Source organism: Trichoderma camerunense (genome assembly GCF_050948025.1).
Source record: "Trichoderma camerunense strain CBS 138272 chromosome Unknown V8C40scaffold_28, whole genome shotgun sequence".
In the NCBI taxonomy this organism is placed as follows: Eukaryota; Fungi; Ascomycota; class Sordariomycetes; order Hypocreales; family Hypocreaceae; genus Trichoderma; species Trichoderma camerunense.
This window is the reverse complement of record NW_028145342.1, coordinates 124,527-145,480: the sequence shown is the minus strand read 5'-3', so window position 1 is coordinate 145,480 and position 20,954 is coordinate 124,527. Positions and strand designations below refer to the sequence as shown.

The window sequence follows — 20,954 nt, the reverse complement described above, 5'->3', positions numbered from 1 at the left end:
GATTCAACCTGATTACTTCTCCCCGAGAGTGCATAAAGTGTTTAGAATGTCATGGATATGTTGGTATATCAAATTGCTGCGGTATTTCAACATTGTCGTCAAAATCCCACCGTATCTTGCGCTTTTTAGCCCAGTCACGGATACGGTCGAAATCGCGACACGTATGTAGAACAGTGAGCCAAGGCTTGTTTCTTACTGGGTTGGGAACAGAGTAGTCCCAGTGCCAAACGGCTGGAGTAATATCGGCGTGACACATGATCGATTGTCGTAAACTTTCGAGACAATGACCGATGTGCCATGGGTTGATACTGTTTTTGACTCGATTTTCTTCAAACGCCTCATATGGATATGATTCAGGAACCGTCCAATTCAACGAGGCTTCTGCATCTTTAACATATTCCCAATCTGAGAGATAAATAGGCGTAAAAGCTTTACGGAAGATATTCTGGAGGTCCGGTGTCAGCATTATGTCCATATAGTGTGATATGAGCACGTACAAGGCAGTGGAGTTGGTGAAATACGTCAAGCTCAACAATATATTCGTCTTCGTGACCAGGTACTGGTGATGTATAGTTTGGGAGTAATTTTGCTTGAGCTTTGGGGATTGTAGATATACCAACTGATCAAGTATTAACGTTAGGTCATCAAACATGTGACATTGGAATATGGTATCATTTATGATAGACTGACAATTAAACAAACCGTCCCATGCCTTGTTCAGAGTTTCTGAAGGGCCTCCTTGAAATTCGTCGGGGGCATCGACAATATTGGTATGAAATTTCGTTAATTTGTATTCAATCTCACTTTGAGCCGGAGAATAAGCTTGCTGTGAAGCGTATAGTTTGTGTTGGCGAAATCGATCCCAGCCATTAGTTCTGTCGTATATAATGATAGTCGCAAGTATGAATGACAGAATCCATGGGAATATCTTGGCAGCGTTTATTAAATATGATGATAGGGAGTTGTGCCGTGTGCTCCCATGAGAAAGACGAGAAGTATTTTCAAGGATGGTGTCCTCTCCGTAGTCACCGGTCAACAGAGGATCGTACGAATCCTTATTCATGACGAAGATCTCAGCGATCAGACACAATAAAAGAACATATAGAAGATGAGTTCGACAAAGGGGAGCCGTCAGTAGATACTGACGATCCAAATCGACTGAGCTTATCGAATTCAATATAGAATTACATTAGTCTCCCTGTTCGCAAAGTCTTTCCTCCTCTGGTCGGGCGGGTAGTTCGTATGCATATTAGTGTCCCTATAATTAGAGAGCATATAGCGAGAATTGCTATACGAACGATATTTCTAGTGTAAGATAGGCAAATCATAAAAGTGGTTCCAAAGCTGCATACTAGAACCCATACGTTATAAGTAGTAACTGAAAATGGATGACTGAGATAAAAGAATTGAAAAGAGCCACCTCCATGGACCCTTTTACGGAATTTCTATGTCAGCAGTAGCTCCAAAACGGCAGGTGTCTGAAGATTACCCCGCGAGTTCGCAGTACTATCACGACGACTTTCTTCGTCTGGACCATTTTTAGATCCGAAAGAGGTGCGAAAAATTGCTACTTTATACTAATAAGAAACCAACATCCGTATTTATTTGGTCGAGGCTGGCCGGAGAAGGCCATACATTTCACGAGCTAAGAAAAAAGTCTTTGGCGTGATGGGTGCCCCGCATGACGTATCACAGCCTAGGTTATCATAAGTTCGTGACAATGATCCCAAAGTGTACGATCGAGGGGTTTTCTCATTTGGAACTTTTGCACGACGATGTCTTTGTTCTAATTATGATGTGATAATAGTAAATGCTTCATAAGACGACCTATTCTAATTCCCCGATATTATGACGGGAACGGAATAAACATTAAACTTGATTCATAAAATTATATCTTATCTGGGCCGAAATGACAAAGCTACTCTTGAGAGCATCATTGATGTATTTCCAATCACAATGCGGTTTGCGCGGATGCTAAGATGGGGTATTAAGGGGGAAATCGACTGGGCATGAAATGGCGGAGCCCAGTATACTATCCCAAAATATATAAAGTTCTCCCAGGCTTCCAGTCTCGACTCCTGTGATATCACCTCTTCTTTTACTTATAACCTACCAAGAACACACTTGTCACACTACTTATACTTTCAACATGAGGTTTGAAAACGTCTTTTACTTGGCAGTTGCCGCTGTGGCTGCTGCCGCACCAGTAGAGCAGACAAAAAATGTTGTGGACCCTCACAACAGACTCTGGAAGGACAGTGAAGATTCGGTCAATGTTGTTGATCCCCACAACAGACTGTGGAAGGACAGCGAAGAATCAACAAATGTTGTGGACCCTCACAACAGGCTCTGGAAGAAGAGTGAAGAGTCGGTCAACGTTGTTGATCCCCACAACAGACTGTGGAAGGATAGTGAAGAGTCGGTCAACGTTGTGGACCCTCACAACAGGCTCTGGAAGGACAGTGAAGATTCGGTCAATGTTGTTGATCCTCACAACAGACTGTGGAAGGACAGTGAAGAATCCACCAATGTCGTCGATCCTCACAACAGACTCTGGTAAAGGTAAGAGAGTGTGGTTTTACTAAGTTGGCGAGCCTAAAATATCTAACTGTTTGGATCATATAGCATTACTCAAAATTTTAGTGTCATTAGAGAATCCAGTGGGTTTGAAACTTCAGTACAAAAGCGATACTTTACTTTTGCTACTTAACGAGTAAATAATGCCCATAAATGGAAGAAGCTGGATTACGATTAAATAAATATGCATTATGTCTGCATCTATACGCGCTCTTTCATTCAACCTGATTTATGTTTTAGTGATATGATTGTATGAGATAGAAAATGTCTACAAGTAATCTCTTGTCTTAGCTATAGTATGTTGTTGAAAGATTGCGCTGCTTCTTTGGGAAAGATTTGTTCTTAAATTCTGATTAAATTGTAGACAAAGAAAAGTATTGAATGCTATCTAAGCCTCAGGTTTTACTAGCTCCACACCAGTCTACCTGACAACGCCACTGTATTCTGCACATATGCTCTCTATATATTAAAAACCAGCCATAAACTCCTCAATAAATTGTCCAACCTTGCGCAAAGACTGCTCTTCCTCCATGACGGCAAAATGGTCAGCTGCTGTTACGGTTCGTACCTGTAAACGAGCCTGCGGTACGAATTCTGCGTAACCATTGGTTTCGTCACCATCCCAGCTCTCGCCTCGGTTTGATAAGCGCGGAATAATGAGTGCGTTGCCGTCGAAGGGGCGTGGCACGTATTCGTTGTGCAGAGTCATGTTGTGGCGGATTTGGTTAAGAAGGCCTTGACGATACTCAACGACTTCGGGCCCAGCCGCTGTAGCTTCGAGAGTGGTTGGCACCTTGAAGAACTTTTCGCATTCGGCATCGGTTACACCACCAGGCCTCGTCGGGGCACGCTCTCTTGCGGCTGAGTCGATCAAGACCACGCGAACATCGTCCTCCCCTAACTGGCGCAGCTCATTGGCCACTTCATACGCTAACTGGCCTGCAAATGAGAAGCCGGCCAGCAGATACGGCCCGGTGGGCTGTTGCAGCCGTATGAGCGCAGAGTGCTCCACTGCCATCGCCTGCAATGAACTGTAATAATCGGGTTGGTGAAAGAAGATATTCTCAACTCCAATTAGGTTGAACGAAGGCAAATAGGGCGCCAAGATGCTGTGCTGCTTCGACGTGCCAGTAATAGCGAAGAACGCGAAGATTTGGCCCCGCGGCTGCGTATCTAGGGGTGCCTTTGGGTTGAAGTACGGAAGCAAGTAGTCGCTCCAATCATCCTCGCGCAGCGACCAGTCAATGTCTTGTGGTCGCCCGTGGTGTTGAGGCGGCACCTGTTGCTCATATGTTGACTTTTCCGGTGCCTGGACGGTAGGCGGCAGTGTCAAAGCTGTTGCATCATGAACTGGATTGCTGCGCTGTGTTTTCCATTGGTTGTAGATTTCATGCAGCTTAAGCTGATCTACCTTGCTGTTACCCGTCAACGGTATTGCCGAAACAGGGATGAAACACTTTGGAATCATGAAACTTGGTAGCATCTGGTGGGCTTGGGCTTCCATGCTTGCGAGTGTCTGAGCCATGCTGTCATGGAGCCCATCATTCGATGATTCAAGTTTGCAGTAGAAAGCAACAAGATTTGAATCCAGTAGAAGTACCACTACGCTGTGGCTTCGAGTTGTAAGAGTTCTCTCAATTTCTGAAAGCTCTAGGCGGCGACCGTTAACCTTGATCTGGCGATCTTTCCGCGCATGGTACACTATCTCCCCATTAGAATCGTATGCTCCTAAATCTCCTATGCTCTCATCACGAATTAGCCAATGTTAATAATAAGGAATAAGGGGAGAGATTGGTTGTATTAACCTGTGTTATATATGAGACCAGGCCCATATGGGTTCTCTCGGAAGGCCTTTGTTGTTTCTTCCGGTCGACCGTAATAACCATCTGACAGTTGTCTTCCAGAGCACCAAATTGTCCCAATACTACCCATGGGAACACGGCGCATGTGATCATCCAAGATGTGTATTTGTATTCCAATACTTGGACGTCCTATGCATCGCGGGTCACTCGAAGCGGTGGCGTGTTTCCATGAGATTACAACGGCCTCAGTAGGACCGTACGCGTTGATAACTCTGACAAATGGTGTCCATCTCTCATACACAGCCTTTGTAGCCATCTCACCTGCTAGGCAGAGTGATCGAATGTGAGGAAGGCTATCTGGGTATAGGAGAGAAGCAATAGAAGGCGTTGTGTTCAGGCTTGTGGTACCCGATTCTCTTAGTAGCGCTGGAAGCCTAGATACTGTTTCTGTTTGAGGAGCGAGAACCAGTGTAGCACCAGAATAGATGGCTCCGAATATATCACTTTGCGAGACATCAAAGACGAGACGCGCAAAATTGAACACTCGATCGTCACTGCCATATCCAATGGCTTCTGCCATCATTATACCATAACCAACAACTTGGCGGTGTGGCATTATCACAGCCTTGGGGGTCCCCGTAGTTCCACTTGTGAAAAGAATGGCTGCGACATCATCTGAAGTGGCCGTGGATGGAGGCAGGTAGTAGCTGTCGTTTGAAGATTGCGTAGCTGGGCTGAAGAGTCGTTCAGCTACTATGAAGGGGCATTTGTCATTCCCCAAGAATGTTTGTGGGAGCAACTTTAGAGTACCCTTTGAGCAGATAATGGCAGATGGGCTAATCTGCTCAAGTAGCAGTTTAGTACGAGCCTGTGGGTTGTCTATGTCCAGTGCCACGTAGGCACAGTCCGCTCGGTGTATGGCATGTATAGCGCAAATAAGTTCAGTGGATTTATCCAAAAAGATTGCCACTCGCGATTTTGGCTCTAGGTTAGCTCCAGCTCGGAGTCTCTTAGCACCTAGCTCGACGATGGTTGACAAAGCTTTGTAAGTCATGATGACCGGTTTTTGCCCCTTCTTTCGGTATAATTCCACAGCTGATTGATCTGGAGATCTGCTCACACGGCTCTGAAGTAGCTGCGAACAGGTGAGGCCGTCATATTCCATGGGAAAGTGTAGACCAGAAACTAAGTCATCAATCACACGATGATGATTGGTTTCGAGTAAGTCCATGCTCTGAAGCGGTCGGGTAGTATCGCGCCTGGCATCTGCAACTTGCTGGAGCACAATGCCCAGCGTCCCCATCATACGACAGAGTTGTTCTTCATCAATGTCTTCTCCATGCACACGCGCATCGACCACTATAGTACTATCCTCACAAGACATATTCAGGAGCACAGGAACATCAGTCACCTCATCCATGTCTTTGAGGGTGAGATGAAGTCCAGACTGAACAATGTTTTCTGATTTGAGTGGCGTGTTGGTAATCAGTGTTGAGTTGAAGAGAGTTTTCTTTCCAGAGAGGCCTTGAATCTGCTTTAACGAAAGCAAATCTTCATGCTCGGCCATGTCCAAGAAGATATCTGTAACGTGTTCGATAAATTGACACATTTTTTGGTTCCAGTCAACGCACACTCGCAGCGGGACAGTGTTGAGGCATGGTCCTACTACGTTTTGTATGCGCTCAATGTCTTCTCCACGACGGCCAGAGACGACACTACCAAGCACAACGTCTCGAGTAGATAGATAGGTGGATAGAGTGAGGGCCCAGGCAGCGTGGAATAGAATCGGAATCGTCGTATGATTGTAGTGGGCGGCATCTTTGAAGTGTTTGGGGCTTACAGGGAAACAGAATTGCTGGTGGCGGTCAATAAGAGTTTCGTGGACCGCCTTTTGCATCTCCGTTTGCACCTGATCCGCTCTCAATGGATTAACCAGAATGCTTGGTTCAATATCACGCATCTGTGATTGCCAGAAGTCGTTGCTTCTTGGATCCTGTCGTGCCTTCTCATACCTGGATACGACGATGTCGCTGAATTGAGTAATTTGGGGCGCCATTGCCTGGCCATTATAGACACTTCGAACCTCATCTAACACTAGACGCATAGAGAAACCATCTATGAGAGCGTGATGGCAAGTCCAGGTACAGATAACTTTCTGCGTGGTTGGGGATTTGTGGATGTGAAGTCTGCATAGCTGCTTTGCGAAACCTGGTTGCATTGGCTTCAACTTTTTGCCTGTTTGTACGAGAGGAGTAGGCAGCGCGGTTGCCTTGAGAATGACTTGCACCAACTGGATATCGCTATGATGACTTTTCTCATTGTAGGTTGCCTGTGGGGAGAGCGGCATGAAAACTGTACGAAAGATGGAATGGCGCCCCAAGACGACATCCCAAGAATGTTGTAATCGTTGAATGTCAGTATTTGTGTCATTCGCCTCATAGTTATACGAATGCATGTATGACCGAGATCCAAGGCTGGCTAGAAGCATCGCCGCCTGTCCATCAGTGGCAGGCGCCATTTTTTCGATGTCTTGAATGTTGAGCTTCCATGCTGCAATGCTTTCTTCAATAGCGTCTTTTTGATCTTCCATGCACTCAGGAATGCTGTAGGTGCTATGATCAATAGGCGTCCCAAGACTCTCAGTAGGCGGCCCGGAAGTGCCACGACCTACGGCGATTATGTGCATACCAGCAATATCAACCTGTGATTCATCAGCCACACTGCGTATGCAGTAGGACCAAGACTCCAGTAGCTGGCGTATCTCGTTGGCAGTGTGAATTGCGGTACTGTAAAAGACGCCAATGTCCAGCTGACCCTCATGAGTCAAACTGCATTCAATGTCCAAGATGGAAAAGCGTTGATTTGCTGGGGACTGGTACATGCCGAGATCCATCTCTACATTCTCAAAAGAGGTATAGGACGACGTTCGCGATCTCTGCCCCAGATAGTTGAACGTAACCATTCCATCTACAGGAGCTGTTTCAATTGCTGAAGCAAGATTGACATTGGACATTGCATGTTTTCGCGTCTGCTGGACCATGGTGGTAAAGTCGTTGACAGATCCTTGCAATGGTACATTGAATGCAATAGGAATGATGCGAGTAAACCACCCAACCGTCCTGGTTAGGTCAAGCTCCTCCAGCTCTAAGTCGCGACCGTGCGATTCAAAGTGAATCTCAACCTGATTCATCGGAGGTCTCTGTCTCTGCCAGGTGCTAAGCGCTAGAACTAGGCCGGCAAGCATCATGTCAACAGGCTCTGTATCTTCACGTCTCAGGTCGAGAGTAGAGACATCTACTTTGACATTCATAAAGCTGCCCGATGCTTCTGTATTTTCTGAGAGACGCTTCATCTGTTCCGTGGTAAGGAAGGAGCTATATTCGCGAGCATGATTTCGAGCTGGAATCTGCCCAGCGCTTTGACGCTTCTTGGACAAATATTCAGCCCACTCAGGGAAGGATGAGAACTCTGGTTCAATGGAATCCCCCTGAAGTAGATCCTCTAGGTCGCTCCAGATGACCTGCCAAGAAACCACGTCTACGGCCAAATGGTGAGCAAATATTGCACAGTAGAGTTCGTCACCTATATGAAACCCGCCAACGGCGCAAATCCGCCCGCTGGAGAGATTTAGGCACGACTGTAGCTTCGAAAGTTCTTCAGGAAGCTCCTCCATAGATGATAGACGCTTTCTCAGGAAATAGGTATGATTGGTGCTCTCATTGGGTATGCTGATGAATTTTCCATGCTCATGGGTGGCACTTGTCGACACCACTAAACGTAACATCGGGTGCGCTTCGACGATACTAGACCAAGCCCTCTGGAAGTCCTCGTACGTGTGCTTCTTGTTCAGCTTAACGATGTGACCTTGATTGAACCAATTTTCATTAGCTCTCTGGGAAGCAAAGAACCAATCAATGATTGGCGTGGGAGGGACAATGTTGCTGACCATCTGACTCTCTGTCTTCAGCAATGGCTGTGCAGAGCTGTGCAACATACTGCCGCTGTCTGTACTATTCCTGGTAGACCTGCTTGGGTCTAAAAAATCTGCGAGCGCCGTGATGGTAGGGTTCTGATAAATATCTTTTACTTTAAGCGTAAATCCAGCCTTTGTGAGGACTGATCGAAGCCTAATAACAGATATAGAGTCGCCGCCCATTGAGAAAAAACTGGTATCACTGGGGAACTGCCGGTCTCCGAGGATTTCCTTAAAAGCGCTCTGTATCCTAGTCTCGGTTGTTGGTGCTGGTGTTGTTATAAGCGGCCGTTCTGTAGGGACTTGTGCTACAGTGCTACTCGAAGCGGATCTCCCTGTAGCGACAATCCCATTAGGCGATTCTTGTGATATCGTCCCGCCAAAGAATAGAGTGAGGGCGCCAATTGTTGGATTTTGGTAGATGTCTTTCACCTTACACTTGAGTCCGGCTTTTGTAAAGGCTGAACGGAGTTTGATGACAGAAATTGAGTCACCGCCCATGGAAAAGAAATTGCTGTTGTTCTCTAGGGACTTGGTGCCAAGAACTGTATGGAACGCTGCACGGACAGCCATCCCGATCTGGTCACAGGTATCCTGCTCGCTTTTCCCCGGAGCTTGCACCACAATGTCTTGAATTTGGACGTCGATCGTGTTATCTTTAAGGAGTCCACTCTCATTGACCCGCGATTGTTGAAAAGGTAATGAACTTGGCAATTCTCGACTCAGGTCGTCAATTTTATCAAGCTTCTCATCCGTTGCTGCTTGGGGAAGGTAACCATCGAGAGCTTCTTCTGATAGTTCTCCGATAAGACTCTTGATCATTTTCCTGTCCAGTTTGCCATTGTTATTCATCGGGATATCGTTCACAGGAACCCATAAAGAGGGCATAAAATATGCTGGCAATTTATCCTTGACCGATGCCTGTAACTTTTGTATGAGAGGGCGAAGACCGGCCAATGAAAGAGGTTTCAAGCTGCCTTTCGTTTGCAGACTTGTATCCGTAAAAATGGCTACAAGACAATCGCCTGATGGCCGCTTGATCATAATGACAACACTTTTACCCTGGTCGAGCACATTGTTCACGGCACTCTCAATGGCTCCCAGTTCCACTCGCAGGCCTCGCAAATTGACCATAGTATCCATACGGCCAAGACAAACTATGCTGCCGTCCGGTTCGAAACGCGCACAGTCTCCAGTTAGGTAAATGCGTCCATAATCCTTTGTGTCTACAAAGGCTGCGGAACCCGGCGGTGGCTTTAGATAACCGCGCGCAAGCTGATGGCCTCCTATAGCTAGCTGACCAACCTCTCCGATGCCGACCTGCTTGAGCTTATCATCAAGAACATAGACGAAAACGTTCTCCAAAGGCCGGCCAATGTTTGCTATATCCGTATCGGGGAAGCATTGTCGACCAAGGACATCGACGGTGGCTTCTGTAGGGCCATAAATATTGAAAAGCGTGGCCTTTGAAGCCCAGACATCTCGACACAGCTCTGTCATGGGTTCTCCGCCAACATCTAGACACTCAACGTCTGGAAGTGCATTCGCATCTAGAGCGCCAGCAATAGTGGGGGTAGTGGCAATGTGTGTGATTCTCAGCATGGCCATAGTGTCCTGGAGATCGTCCAGCATCCATGACTTGCGACCAATACAAAGAGTCGCTCCAACAGTCAAGGTGCCAAAAATATCAATGACTGAAACATCAAAAGTCCAAGGTGCCAGCTGTAGGAGCCGCTTGTTTGGAGCCAGACGGTATAACGGGCGTAATGAGACTGTAGCATTCCGAAGTGCATGATTTTGGATGGCTACTCCCTTGGGTTTTCCTGTAGAGCCGCTTGTGTACAGGACGTAGGCTAAATGTTCCGGTAGCCGTTTTGTGGTCAATTTGAATGGTTCCGATGACATTGGTAGCGGAGTATTGATATCAACACAGAGTATGCCCTTGGCCTTGAGTTGAGCTCTAAGCTGTGAAGATTGTTCAACACGTAGGGGTTCCTTTTCTGGGATAAAAACTACAGCAGATGGCTCACAGTCTGCTATGATGGTGAGGTTCCAGTCGATTGGATTGTTCAGTTCGATGGGTACGTAGGCACCACCAGCCGTCATAATCGCCAAGATTGTAATGACTCGTTCAATGGACGCATCGCCCACAATACAGATAGCTTGGTTCAGCATATTCTGAGGGCCAATACGCGTCGACAGGTAGCTAGCCAAGCCTGATATCATATCTACCATCTCCTTGTATGTTATCGAGATTTCGTTCTCAAAAATCATGGCAGTGGCGGAAGGCCGGGCTTTAGCTTGGCCGAGGATTTGGACGTCCGCAAACGGGGTTGTTTCCACTATGGGATTAGGCATACCATGGAACCAAGAAGGGACCTTTGAGACAGGCTGCACTTCAGACAGAGAGTCTCTCTGAGTCACGCTGGTATCTTTGTGAGATTCGCTCTCGCTAGTCGTTCCGTTTGTGGCAACTGTAAGATGATTGAAGGTATTATTATTAGTATAAGCACCTTCAATATCGTTCAAGGAAGCATATGGTCCCAGCTTTTGGATATGACGCAAGAGGCATTCGTATTCCTTGCATATCTCCAAGACTTCGACTTCTGAGATGCGATCTGGATTGAACTCAACGCTCATGTCCAACTTTGACTTCCCATCCTTTGTCATTTCTCTTGTGATGGTGAAAGCCAACGGGAATTTTGCAGATATACCAGGTAGTACTTCTGGGAGAATTCCCTTACAAGGTTCGATAGTTCTGGCCTTTTCTCGTGCTCCAGCCGGTACATTATGATACGTGAAGATCGTATCGAAGTCGTTGGCACCCCAGCCTATGGACTCCAAAAGTCTCTCGAATGGGATATCGGAGTGCTCAAGAATCTTGGCGAGGCAATCCTGAAAGTCTCGCAGAGTTTCGGTCATGGAGCATGTGCCCGCCAGTTTTGTGAATCTCACTGGAAGCGTGTTAATGAAGCATCCGTACAAGTTCTGCTCCCGAGGTCCTCGGCAAGTGGCGGGGATCAAAACTGATGACCCTTCGGTGCCTGACTTGAAACTGAGAAGAAGTTGGAAAGTAAACAGATAAGCAGCAAAAGGAGTCGATCCCGACTTGTAAGCCCACTGCACTGGATCGTAGTCGAAAATCGTGCCGCGGTTGATTGTGATAGCATCGGGATAGCTCTCTGTCTCTGGTCCTGGTCTCAAAAAGAGCCCATGCGAGTTTTCAGGACCAATTAGCAAATTCTGGAAGAATGCTTGAGCTTCTGCAAGCTTGTTGGATTTGAGCATCTCGTGGTGTCGAGTGGAAAAGTCAATGTACGAGCCAGCGTCGACGTTGGCCGTCTCCTTGGAACAAGACTTGTCTGTCACAGCAGAACACAGCTCTTCCCAAACGCCGGTGATGGTTCGTTCATCAGCGACGCAATGGTGAAAATTGATGATTATATACTGTTCACCGTTGGGGAGAACAATAGCAGTGCATCGCACAAGATGACCATCGGCAAGATTGAACTCGCGCATGCATTCTTCGTGGCTGATCCTGGTAACCTCTTCAGCGGCTGTCACATCGCTATGGTTGCTGAGATCATGGATGGTATATTCCAAGCGCTCTGATTCATCAACAATTTGCAGTAGTTCACTTTCATCTGTGAAATCAAAGTGTGTTCTGAAAATGTCGTGCTCAGTCACAATATCTTGGAGAGCCGCAATAACGCGAGATAAATGGACACCATGAACACGATATGCACTTGGCAGACTGTAAGTTGAGTCTCCGAGCTGTTCCTGGAGTAGATAGAATCTTTTTTGCATTGAGCTTGCCAAACCGTGTTGTGGACGTTGGAGCATGTCTTTTCCCAATGCCACATAGCTTCCGTCGTCAGACTTGTTGTCGCAAGTCTCTGACAAAGCTCTATCAGCGAAATGATCAACAAGTGATTCCATCGTAGGGCAGCCCATAACGTCGCGCATGCTGACACTGATATCTGGCTCGTGCCTAATCATATCGGCCATGAATGCCATGCATGAAAAAGAATCTAGGCCAAGTTCACGCAAGCTGCTTTGGTCGTCAATCGACGCGATGCCCAAAGATTTGCATAAAGACTCTCTTATTAATGACTCAAATCTCGCTCTGGCTTCATCATACTTGGACTGTGGGCCATCTTTTTGGACGAGAGTGTCAACTAGCAGTCGAACAGATGGGCATGCAGTAATGTCACGCAAGCTGATTTCCAACTCTGGTTCGACGCGAAGTATGCTGGCGATAAATGACATTGCAGCGAATGAATCAAGACCAATTTCGCGGAGGTTTTGATCGAGGTCGACAACTGTCACGCCTAAAGCTCTACATAGCGAATCCGTGACGAGTGACTGTAGCTCTATAGCGCGCTGATTGAGCCCACCAGAGATGTCGACGGGCATTGGAGTGGCTCTGTGTTCGATGCTTGATGTGAGATCCGAAGGAAGTAAGACTTGAAGCTCGCATGCTTGCTTTGTCAACTTTGTGTTGGAATCAGATTTCTTGAAAAGTGAGTCCTCGGGGATTATGGTAGATAATATCGAAGATATGGATTGACCACCCTGGCAATTGCTCTTGTCGATGGCTTTCTCCCACGCCTGTACCAGAATTTTAATATCGTCTTTGGCATACTTCTGCTCATTGAATTCAACCAAGACATCCAAACAATCTTTGTGAGCGAAAACATGCCACATAAGGTCAAACATGGGTTTTTCTGAGGTGATAAGGTCCAAAGTCATATCAGTCATATCGGATGACATATCATCATATGACTGAGCATCGTGCATGATAAATTGAATCATGAAATTGGCTGTGTCCAGGTTACAAGCAGAAGCCACCTTGTTGATGGCCATGTCTGACTCCAAGGCAAAATCCACTCCTTCGCGGATCTGCTTTGTGAAGTCCTCAAGTGAATCTTCACTACCTAGCCGACTGCGTAGGAATGCTGTATGAGTGAGATTGCCCAATACGTTCCGACAGAGATGGGGTGGTAACATCCCACGACTTGAAATGGGAATTATAGTGGTAACATCATCGGATTGAGCATAACGGTGAAGAATCGCGTGAAAGCAGCTGAGAAGGTGGACAAATGACACATTGTCTTTCTCTCCTTCCACCGTCGGCAATGACAGAGCATACCTTAGTTGATCGTAAGAGCCCTCATAGTGAGATTCCGTATCAATTCCTATTGCTCCGGACATCCGCTGTTTCCATTCGTTAAGGTGGTTTTCGTCGTGGCGGTTTGTTGTTTGAGCAGCATGGAGGGTGATGGAAGAAGTGCCTTCAAAAGTGCACGGGTCGGAACTGCCTCTACTGGCGCACCGGATGAGATTAAATAGCTGGATGCTAGTAAACTCATCCACAATAATGTGGTGTATTGTTGAGTGAAGGACTACAGTCCTGCCATCAGCAATGAGATGGAACATGGCCAAGGGACCATTTCTTAGGTCAATTGTTGCACAGTTATGTGGTATAAACCTTTCTCGTAAGTCGTCTATGTCGATATGCGAAATCTGGGAAATTTGTACCGCAACGAGAATTTCGTCATGAACGACTTGGTACAGCTTCCCTGCAGAGAGATCAAACTCGAATGTCGTTCTAAACATCTCAAGGCGGTGTACAACGTCGAGGAGTCCGGATAACAGGGCATCTGCAGTGACATCTTCGAAGCGCCATACCCTCTGAACATTGTACGTCGTATCTTGTAAGCGCTCCTGAGCTACCCACATGGCCAATTGACTCGGAAGGGCCAAATATCTACCAGTACGCCTGATAGGTGTTTTCGTAGACTTTTCACCCAAGGCCCGGGTCGGCGACACATTTTCTACATCTGTGGCCACGCTGAGAACGTCGTGGTCAGATGAGGTGGCCGACGATTGATCCATGCCAACCAGATCAGCGATTCCGGCTGCCGTGGCGATGTTGCGTAGCTGACGATACGTTAAATCAGGAAGATGAAACTTGGTACATAGTGAATGCTTAAGTCGCATAAAACCGAGTGAATCCAAGCCCAAATTTGCCAGTGGCGCGTTTACATCGAGCACCTTTGTCCCAAGAACATTCTCAATGATCGCACTAATTGCGGATATTTTTGCTGAATCATTTTGAGACACATTGCTTGAGCACCGACCGCCAGGCTTCGATGCAATAACATTATCCAGAAGTGTTGACAGTCTTTTTCGATCAACTTTGCGGCTTGCTAAGAGAGGGATCTCTTTCACTTGGTGGATAACTGGGCGTAACCGTTCGGGGAGCCTCTCTCGACACAAAGTCATGAGCCGGTTCAGATTGAGATTATTGTCCCGGCCAACTACCAGCGCGTCTAAAGATCTTCCATAGCCCGCGACAACAGCAGAACACACAACATCTGGGTCTGCATTCAGAACTTCCTCAATTTCTTCAGGCGCGATTCTCATGCCCGAAACCTTCATTTGATGGTCTACACGGCCAAGGATGCGTATATGTGGCTTCCCATCTTCCCCTATGTGAGAATAATACGCGCGATCTCCTGTTTTGTAGAATTTGAAGTCACCAAAACCATGGATCGTCGTAAGAGCCGCCTGGGTGGCAAGGCTATTGCCTTCATACCCGACGAAAAGCTGTTTCCCAGCAATCACAATCTCGCCAGGTTCATTGATATGGCAGATTTCGCGGCCTTCGTTGACAACCACCACCAAGTTTCCTGGAAGAGCTGTATAGGTAATTTCGTCGATAGGGTAACGACTCGGGCGGAAAGTCAGGACTTGGATTGCCGCTTCTGTTGGACCGTATGCAGCAACGATCTCAACTTGCTTCGCCCAGATATTAAGAAGATCTGGAACCATCATTTCTCCTCCAAGGATGATAGTCTTGAGGCTGGGGACTTGATCCGGTGATATAGTTCGGAGGACTGTTGGAGTGAGATGAATCCAATTAATCCGGAGACGGTCTATGTGCCCAATGAGGTCCGATTTCAGTTCATCGTCGTGGAGAAGAAAGAGACAAGAACCGGAAGAGAGAGAGCCCCAGATATCGATCGCGCTAGCGTCAAAGACATAGTTTGCAAATAACAGGATGCGAGACGATGGTTCAAAGTTATACAGTGGCTGAACCGCTTGAACTGCGCTGGCGACAGCACCGTGTGTGAGTGTACATGCCTTTGGGCTACTAGTACTTCCAGATGTGAACATAACGTAACATGCCATATCAGGATGTAATGTAGGCAGCAAGGATACCGCATCTCTAGAAGTGCGAGTCTCAGCGTTAGCCAGCAGAGTCTGGATGTTGTCAATCACGAGTATTTGTGGATGACCCCAAGCGGATAGGCTCGCCAACTTTGGGAAACCGTTCTCGTTTGTGATGATTAGGCCTGCGCCGAGCCTCTTAATTGCGAAAGATATCCTGTGGCTTGGTGCGTCGAACTCAAGTGGGCAGTAGGCACGCCCACTCTTCAGGACTGCAAGCATGGCAATGACCATCCATGGACTCTTCTCAAGAACAATCGGAACAATTTTGGAATTGCTATTGTCTTGACGTGAGAGGTATATAGCCAGTCGGTCGGTAAGATCATCCAACTCGGCAAACGTCAACCATGACGAGTGAGTTGCTAAAGCTTTGCGTTGCCCATGTTTAGCAACACACTGGCGAAACAGTGACACCAGGGTCTCCTGCGGTCCAGACTGCTGGCTCAAGTTCACTGCTTGTTGTAAGACCAACTGCTTTTCTGAATGGAGATAATCGCAGCTTATACTAGACAGGCTGCATTCATCGAGAGTTGGATTTGAAACAATGTTGCTCAATATGGTGGAGAAACGATCCAGGACTCGTCTAACTGAGCCAGAGTGATGTCGTGCTTCATCAAACTTGGCAATAATTTTGACTTCAGTCTGTCCAGGCTCGACAACAACAACGAATGGAAGACTCGATACTTCTCGTCCATCCACCGAATTAAGCCGAATGTTGCTGCCGAAGTGGAGTTGTGGCTCGCTAGCATCTGGGTGATTCTCAAACACCAGAAGAGCGTCGATGTCGCATTCGGGCTTCTCGAAACAGCGTAAAATGTCTGTTGTAGAAACACAATCGTGCTCTGACATTTTGGTGAACATTCTATACGTAGCTTGGAGGCTTTTATGGACACTGGCAGTCGAGGAAAGAGCCACAACGCATGGAATTGTGTTCAAGAAGTTTCCAATCGCGTTAATATCGTCTACCATTTGTGATCTTCCGCTGGTGACCGTCCAGAATCCAACACGAGTAGACGGCCTGTCATCAATCCAAGAGCCTTCAAGAGCAAGCGCAAAGGCCAATTGTACGATAGTAAAAGGGGTCACACCAAAAGCTTCCGCGCGTGCTTGAAACTCACTGCTTGAAATAGCAGTTTGAAGAGCCGCTTCTATCCTTTTGTGTGACGGCCTTTCCATAACGTGTTCTCGCTGTGGAAGCTGTGGCAATTGAACCCCTGCAAGGTATTGTCTCCATAGGTCCTCCGACGCACCCCTATCACGCGTCAATTGCTGCGTGAAGTATTCAGCATTCGATCTGCTAGATTTCAGCGGCAAAGTTCCCGAATAGGCCTCGCCAAGCTGCTTTAACAGAGTAGTTGTGCTCCAACCATCGAAAACAGCGTGGTGACATGTAAAGATAAGTGTATACTCGCAAGGACCTCTCTCAACTAGGGTCATTTTGTGGATATTCGTAGTGGCTCCGATTCCTACTTTTCTATCATGATACAGGAGGTCCTCAAACATTTCCGATGACGGGAGGGGAAGCTGACGGCTTTCGAACAAAGGAATGCGTGCGTTTTGCTTCAGCTCCACCGCCAAATATGCCACTCCGGGTACATGACCACGTTCCAAGGGCACAAAAATGGTGCGGAGTGAAGGATTTGCATTGCATACTGCACTCCATGCTTTTCTCAATTTCATCTCTTGTACTGGTCCTTCGAGGTGGAGGATAAGTTGACTATGATATACGCCCGAATTAGAGTCTAGTAAAGACTGCTGAACCATGGATGACTGCATGGCGGTAGGCGGATATACAACGTCCACCTCGCTCTCGTTGATACCTGCTGCCGCAACCTCTTGTGATAGTTCTGAAGTATTCATAAAAGATTCCACGTGTCGGAATATTCCAGTAAATTCCTCGTCGTCAACATCAGTAGTGGAGACAGAGTGTCCGGATATACTGAGAGCAGTGAAATCGGTAGCTCCAGGCAATTTCACAAATGAGGATCCCGAACTTGACGGCGTAGAGGGCATCGAAGAGGGGGGCGTGAGACCGGAAGCTTCATCTGTCGGTTCGTCATCAGATGATGCCATGTTTGACAGCAGAGAGGAGTTGTCATAAGCAAGGACATCGTGAAGCTGTGAGAGGCTGGGATTGGATCGCATCTTCGCCACAGTACAACCTCGAATGCCTAATTTCCGCGCTCGGGCACAGAAACGAATAGCCGATACGCTATCGCCGCCCGTCTTGAAGAATGACCTATGAATGTCAACTTGTGTCTCATCGATAGGTAAAATCTCCGTCCAGGCGATGACGAGGGATTGCATTAATTCATCGTTCAGTCTCTCTCTGTAAGATGGGACAGATCCGCTAGCTGGGTATTGTAGGCTTTGAGAGCTCTTAATGACTTCCTCGTCATCTCTAGCTTCATGGAGATGAGAAATTTGGGCGACGAGGCTGCTGTATGCTTCAATGTTTGTGCCGAGACGATGAGCGGATGCCAATTCCTCATTTAATCGACGCCTATCAATCTTTCCCGTGCGAGACACAGGCAGTTCCTTGACTGGAATCCAGTATTTGGGAATCATGGCAGCTGGAAGCGCTTCAGATACCCGATCACGCAGTGCGGCCAATTCTTCGCATCGCGCATTGTTGAGCAACAGTATGATAGAGGCTATTGCAGTGTGGCGCTCTGATGGGATTGTAATTAAACCATCTGTGTCAGAAAACTCAATGAAGCATGTTAGAGCTTTATTGCCAGGCTGAGGCTCAGAGATAACCACTGCACATCTCCGTTGAACACCCACGAACACATCGATGGTCTTTTCAACATCGCCAATATTGAATCGAACTCCTGATATCTTAACCTGGTCATCAGTACGACCGACAAGGGTGAATGTCCCTTGGAGGTCGTATCGTACGATGTCACCAGTGTCATAGAGTCTGCCCAATTTTGGATGGTCCACCAGACGCTTATTAGCAGAGAGCGGCGAGATATAACCAGAAGTTAGCTGATCATATTTACCGTTTTCCGCTGCCCCAATGAATAAACGTCCTGGAATACCAGGGAAAACAGGGTTGTGTTGTGCATCCAGAACAAAGGCCCGCACGGATGGAGACGGTCTGCCGATATTGCAAGAGTTGGTTGTCGGTTTCGTCGTAACGATGAAGTCGTGGGTGGCAATCGTTGTTTCAGCCGGTCCATACGAGATTCGGATGTCCACAGTCCCCCACCATCGCTCGTACAGAGCACTTGGGATTGGCTCTCCTCCAAGGATTATAGACCTCAACGAGGGGACCTCTGATGGTGAATCAATGGCAGCAAGCATCGTCGGCGTCGCGATGGCCTGAGTTACAGCCATATTTCTCAGCGTATCTGCCAGTGAAGTAATGAATTGATCGTGCGGAGCCACAACCAGTGTCGAACCAGCAACAAAGGTACAGAATATCTCCATCAAAGAAACATCAAACGCAAGGCTAGTCAGCATAGCCACCCTATGTCCGGTTGAGATATTGAGAGCCTCAACTTGGCTGAGGATAGAGGATACCAGGGCGCGATGTGATATGCGAAAGCATTTTGGTTCAGCCGTAGAGCCAGAAGTAAAAGCAATGTATGCATCAGCTGACAGCTCTGTTGTGGATGTCTCTGCTTCGTGGACATTGTGATGCGGCTGGTCAACCTGAGGAGGTGTTGATATGGCGATGCGTCTAATTGATGACGCATCGAGTATTCGATAATAGTTCTCATCTTCGTAAACAGACCCATTTACATGTCGACGAGTAAGGATCAGTCTAGGGGCAAGGATGGCGAGCTTTGAGTTGTTCACAGCCAGTGTGTTCGTAATATCGAGGGGTACAAAGCAAGCACCGACACGAATGAGAGCAAGCACGGAAACCAAGTATTCGACACTCTTATCCATAAATAAGACAATAACCTCGCCCGTCTTGACTCCTTCTCTGCGCAGCTTACTTGCGACTCCTGATACCCACTCAAGAAGTTGCCGATAAGTCACATTCCGCTCAGCTGTCGCAATTGCAATTGCGGTTTGGTTTACTGACGCGGTCATGTAAATATGGTCGAGGATGTTGAGATTTTCGCCCCGTCTTCTGAGTTCTTGTAGCACTGGCCCAGCTTGTCTTGTTGAAGCTTCCACTGCAAATTGAAGAGCTTGAGAGGGCGCTGTCGAGACAATTTCCCCGACTGAGTGTTGCTCATCGCTGCATGACAACTCAACCACCAACTCTGTAAAGGCCTCTGCCAAAGCCTCAATAAACTTTGCGCTGAATGACTCTGTTCGGTATTCAAATCCGACCCTAATAGAGGGCCCTGAGTTATCCAAATGCAGGATAAGATGATAGTGGCTCCCACCAGTTGCATCGGCAAGTTTCTTGTAGTGAAGCCCTGAATTTCCCAGGTCAAGAGACGAATCCAACGGGTCGTGATAAACGAACAGTGCGTCTACGTTGGCAGTATTTTCTGTCTGATTCTCATCTACAAGCCAACTCAAGATGTCTTCAACTCGCTGATCGTGGGCGACGCATTGGCGATACTTTTCCAGCGTGGCTGCCTCGAATACCAGACTGTCTTGGTCCAAATCGAGAGAGACAGGGAGAACAGCAAGTGTCATACAATATCCCATAACACTAACGAAGCGAGGATCAACGGACCGAGTTGATGTTGGGACACCGAGCAAGTATTCCGTTTTTCCCGTCACCCGAGATAGAAATAGCTGCGCAAGTGACAGCCAGGCACCAAAAGTATTAACGGCGTTCCCCCTTCGCGCTGTTAGTCTAGTGGCCTCCCTTTGAGGTAATGTTTTCCAGTAAATGTCTGCTGCGACATCGTATCCGGATAAACGTTCACTATGGTTTCCGATGGCATCTTGAAACAGCGGCTGTGGCCTGTAGCCTCGAAACACGTCGCGCCACCACTCGCCATCGGAAGTCCCACGCGACTCGAGTATGGATCGGTAGATGGTGGCGTACTGGCTATAGTCTATTCGTTTGGTCGGAGTTACCATGGCTGTCGGGCTTTTTGCTTGGTACAGATCTATGAGTTCAGACCAGAAAGTATTGCTCGAATACTCGTCAATCACCATATGGTGAAACGTCAGTATTACAAGCCATTGATTGGCGTCTTTATCAGTTTGATAAAGAGCAGCACTTGCGATAGGTCCTTCTTCAATGTCCAAGTCTGTATCTTGGCTCATTTCCCGGTCGTATACAGCCTCCAGCAAAGAAACGCCAGTCGATGTAGCGGAAGAATGAGCACGACGCGACTGTTCGAAGGGAAAAAAGGACACACGAGGTCTGTTGTAAGTATCTGGCTTCACTCGAGCAACGATATTTCCTTCTTTGAAGCCTGTTTCGTCTTCCACAAAAGACG

General features: G+C 47.3%; 3 protein-coding genes across 3 annotated transcripts; 1 reads left to right on the top strand and 2 right to left on the bottom strand.

Annotated features, from left to right (window-relative positions):
• Positions 1-49: 49 nt before the first annotated feature.
• V8C40DRAFT_284052 (oxidase ustYa family protein) lies at positions 50-1,358 on the bottom strand (the record flags this gene model as incomplete). The annotated part of the gene is made up of 3 exons (XM_083222083.1): positions 703-1,358; positions 498-619; positions 50-445 (listed from the first exon to the last, which is right to left on the bottom strand). The coding sequence occupies exons 1-3, from the start codon at positions 1,061-1,063 to the stop codon at positions 50-52; spliced, it is 879 nt and encodes a 292-aa protein (XP_083067541.1). The 5' UTR covers positions 1,064-1,358.
• A 749-nt stretch (positions 1,359-2,107) lies between these two features.
• On the top strand, positions 2,108-2,710 carry V8C40DRAFT_284050 (uncharacterized protein; the record flags this gene model as incomplete). Its single annotated transcript, XM_083222082.1, has 2 exons — positions 2,108-2,556; positions 2,626-2,710. The coding sequence occupies exons 1-2, from the start codon at positions 2,150-2,152 to the stop codon at positions 2,708-2,710; spliced, it is 492 nt and encodes a 163-aa protein (XP_083067540.1). The 5' UTR covers positions 2,108-2,149.
• Positions 2,711-2,939: 229 nt separating this feature from the next.
• V8C40DRAFT_284048 (non-ribosomal peptide synthetase) lies at positions 2,940-20,667 on the bottom strand (the record flags this gene model as incomplete). The annotated part of the gene is made up of 32 exons (XM_083222080.1): positions 2,940-4,184; positions 4,278-4,314; positions 4,701-5,655; positions 5,737-7,017; positions 7,051-7,140; positions 7,177-7,521; positions 7,561-7,578; positions 7,609-7,635; positions 7,678-7,795; positions 7,829-7,866; positions 7,900-7,916; positions 7,947-8,196; positions 8,236-8,271; positions 8,314-8,336; positions 8,376-10,826; positions 10,866-11,302; positions 11,336-11,378; positions 11,409-11,546; positions 11,583-11,799; positions 11,839-11,862; positions 11,899-11,960; positions 11,991-12,044; positions 12,081-12,246; positions 12,280-12,530; positions 12,567-12,939; positions 12,970-12,986; positions 13,032-13,244; positions 13,290-13,297; positions 13,505-15,918; positions 16,177-16,776; positions 17,161-19,809; positions 19,882-20,667. 32 exons carry the CDS (start codon positions 20,665-20,667, stop codon positions 3,044-3,046), a joined length of 15,279 nt encoding a protein of 5,092 aa, XP_083067539.1. The 3' UTR covers positions 2,940-3,043.
• Positions 20,668-20,954: the final 287 nt, after the last annotated feature.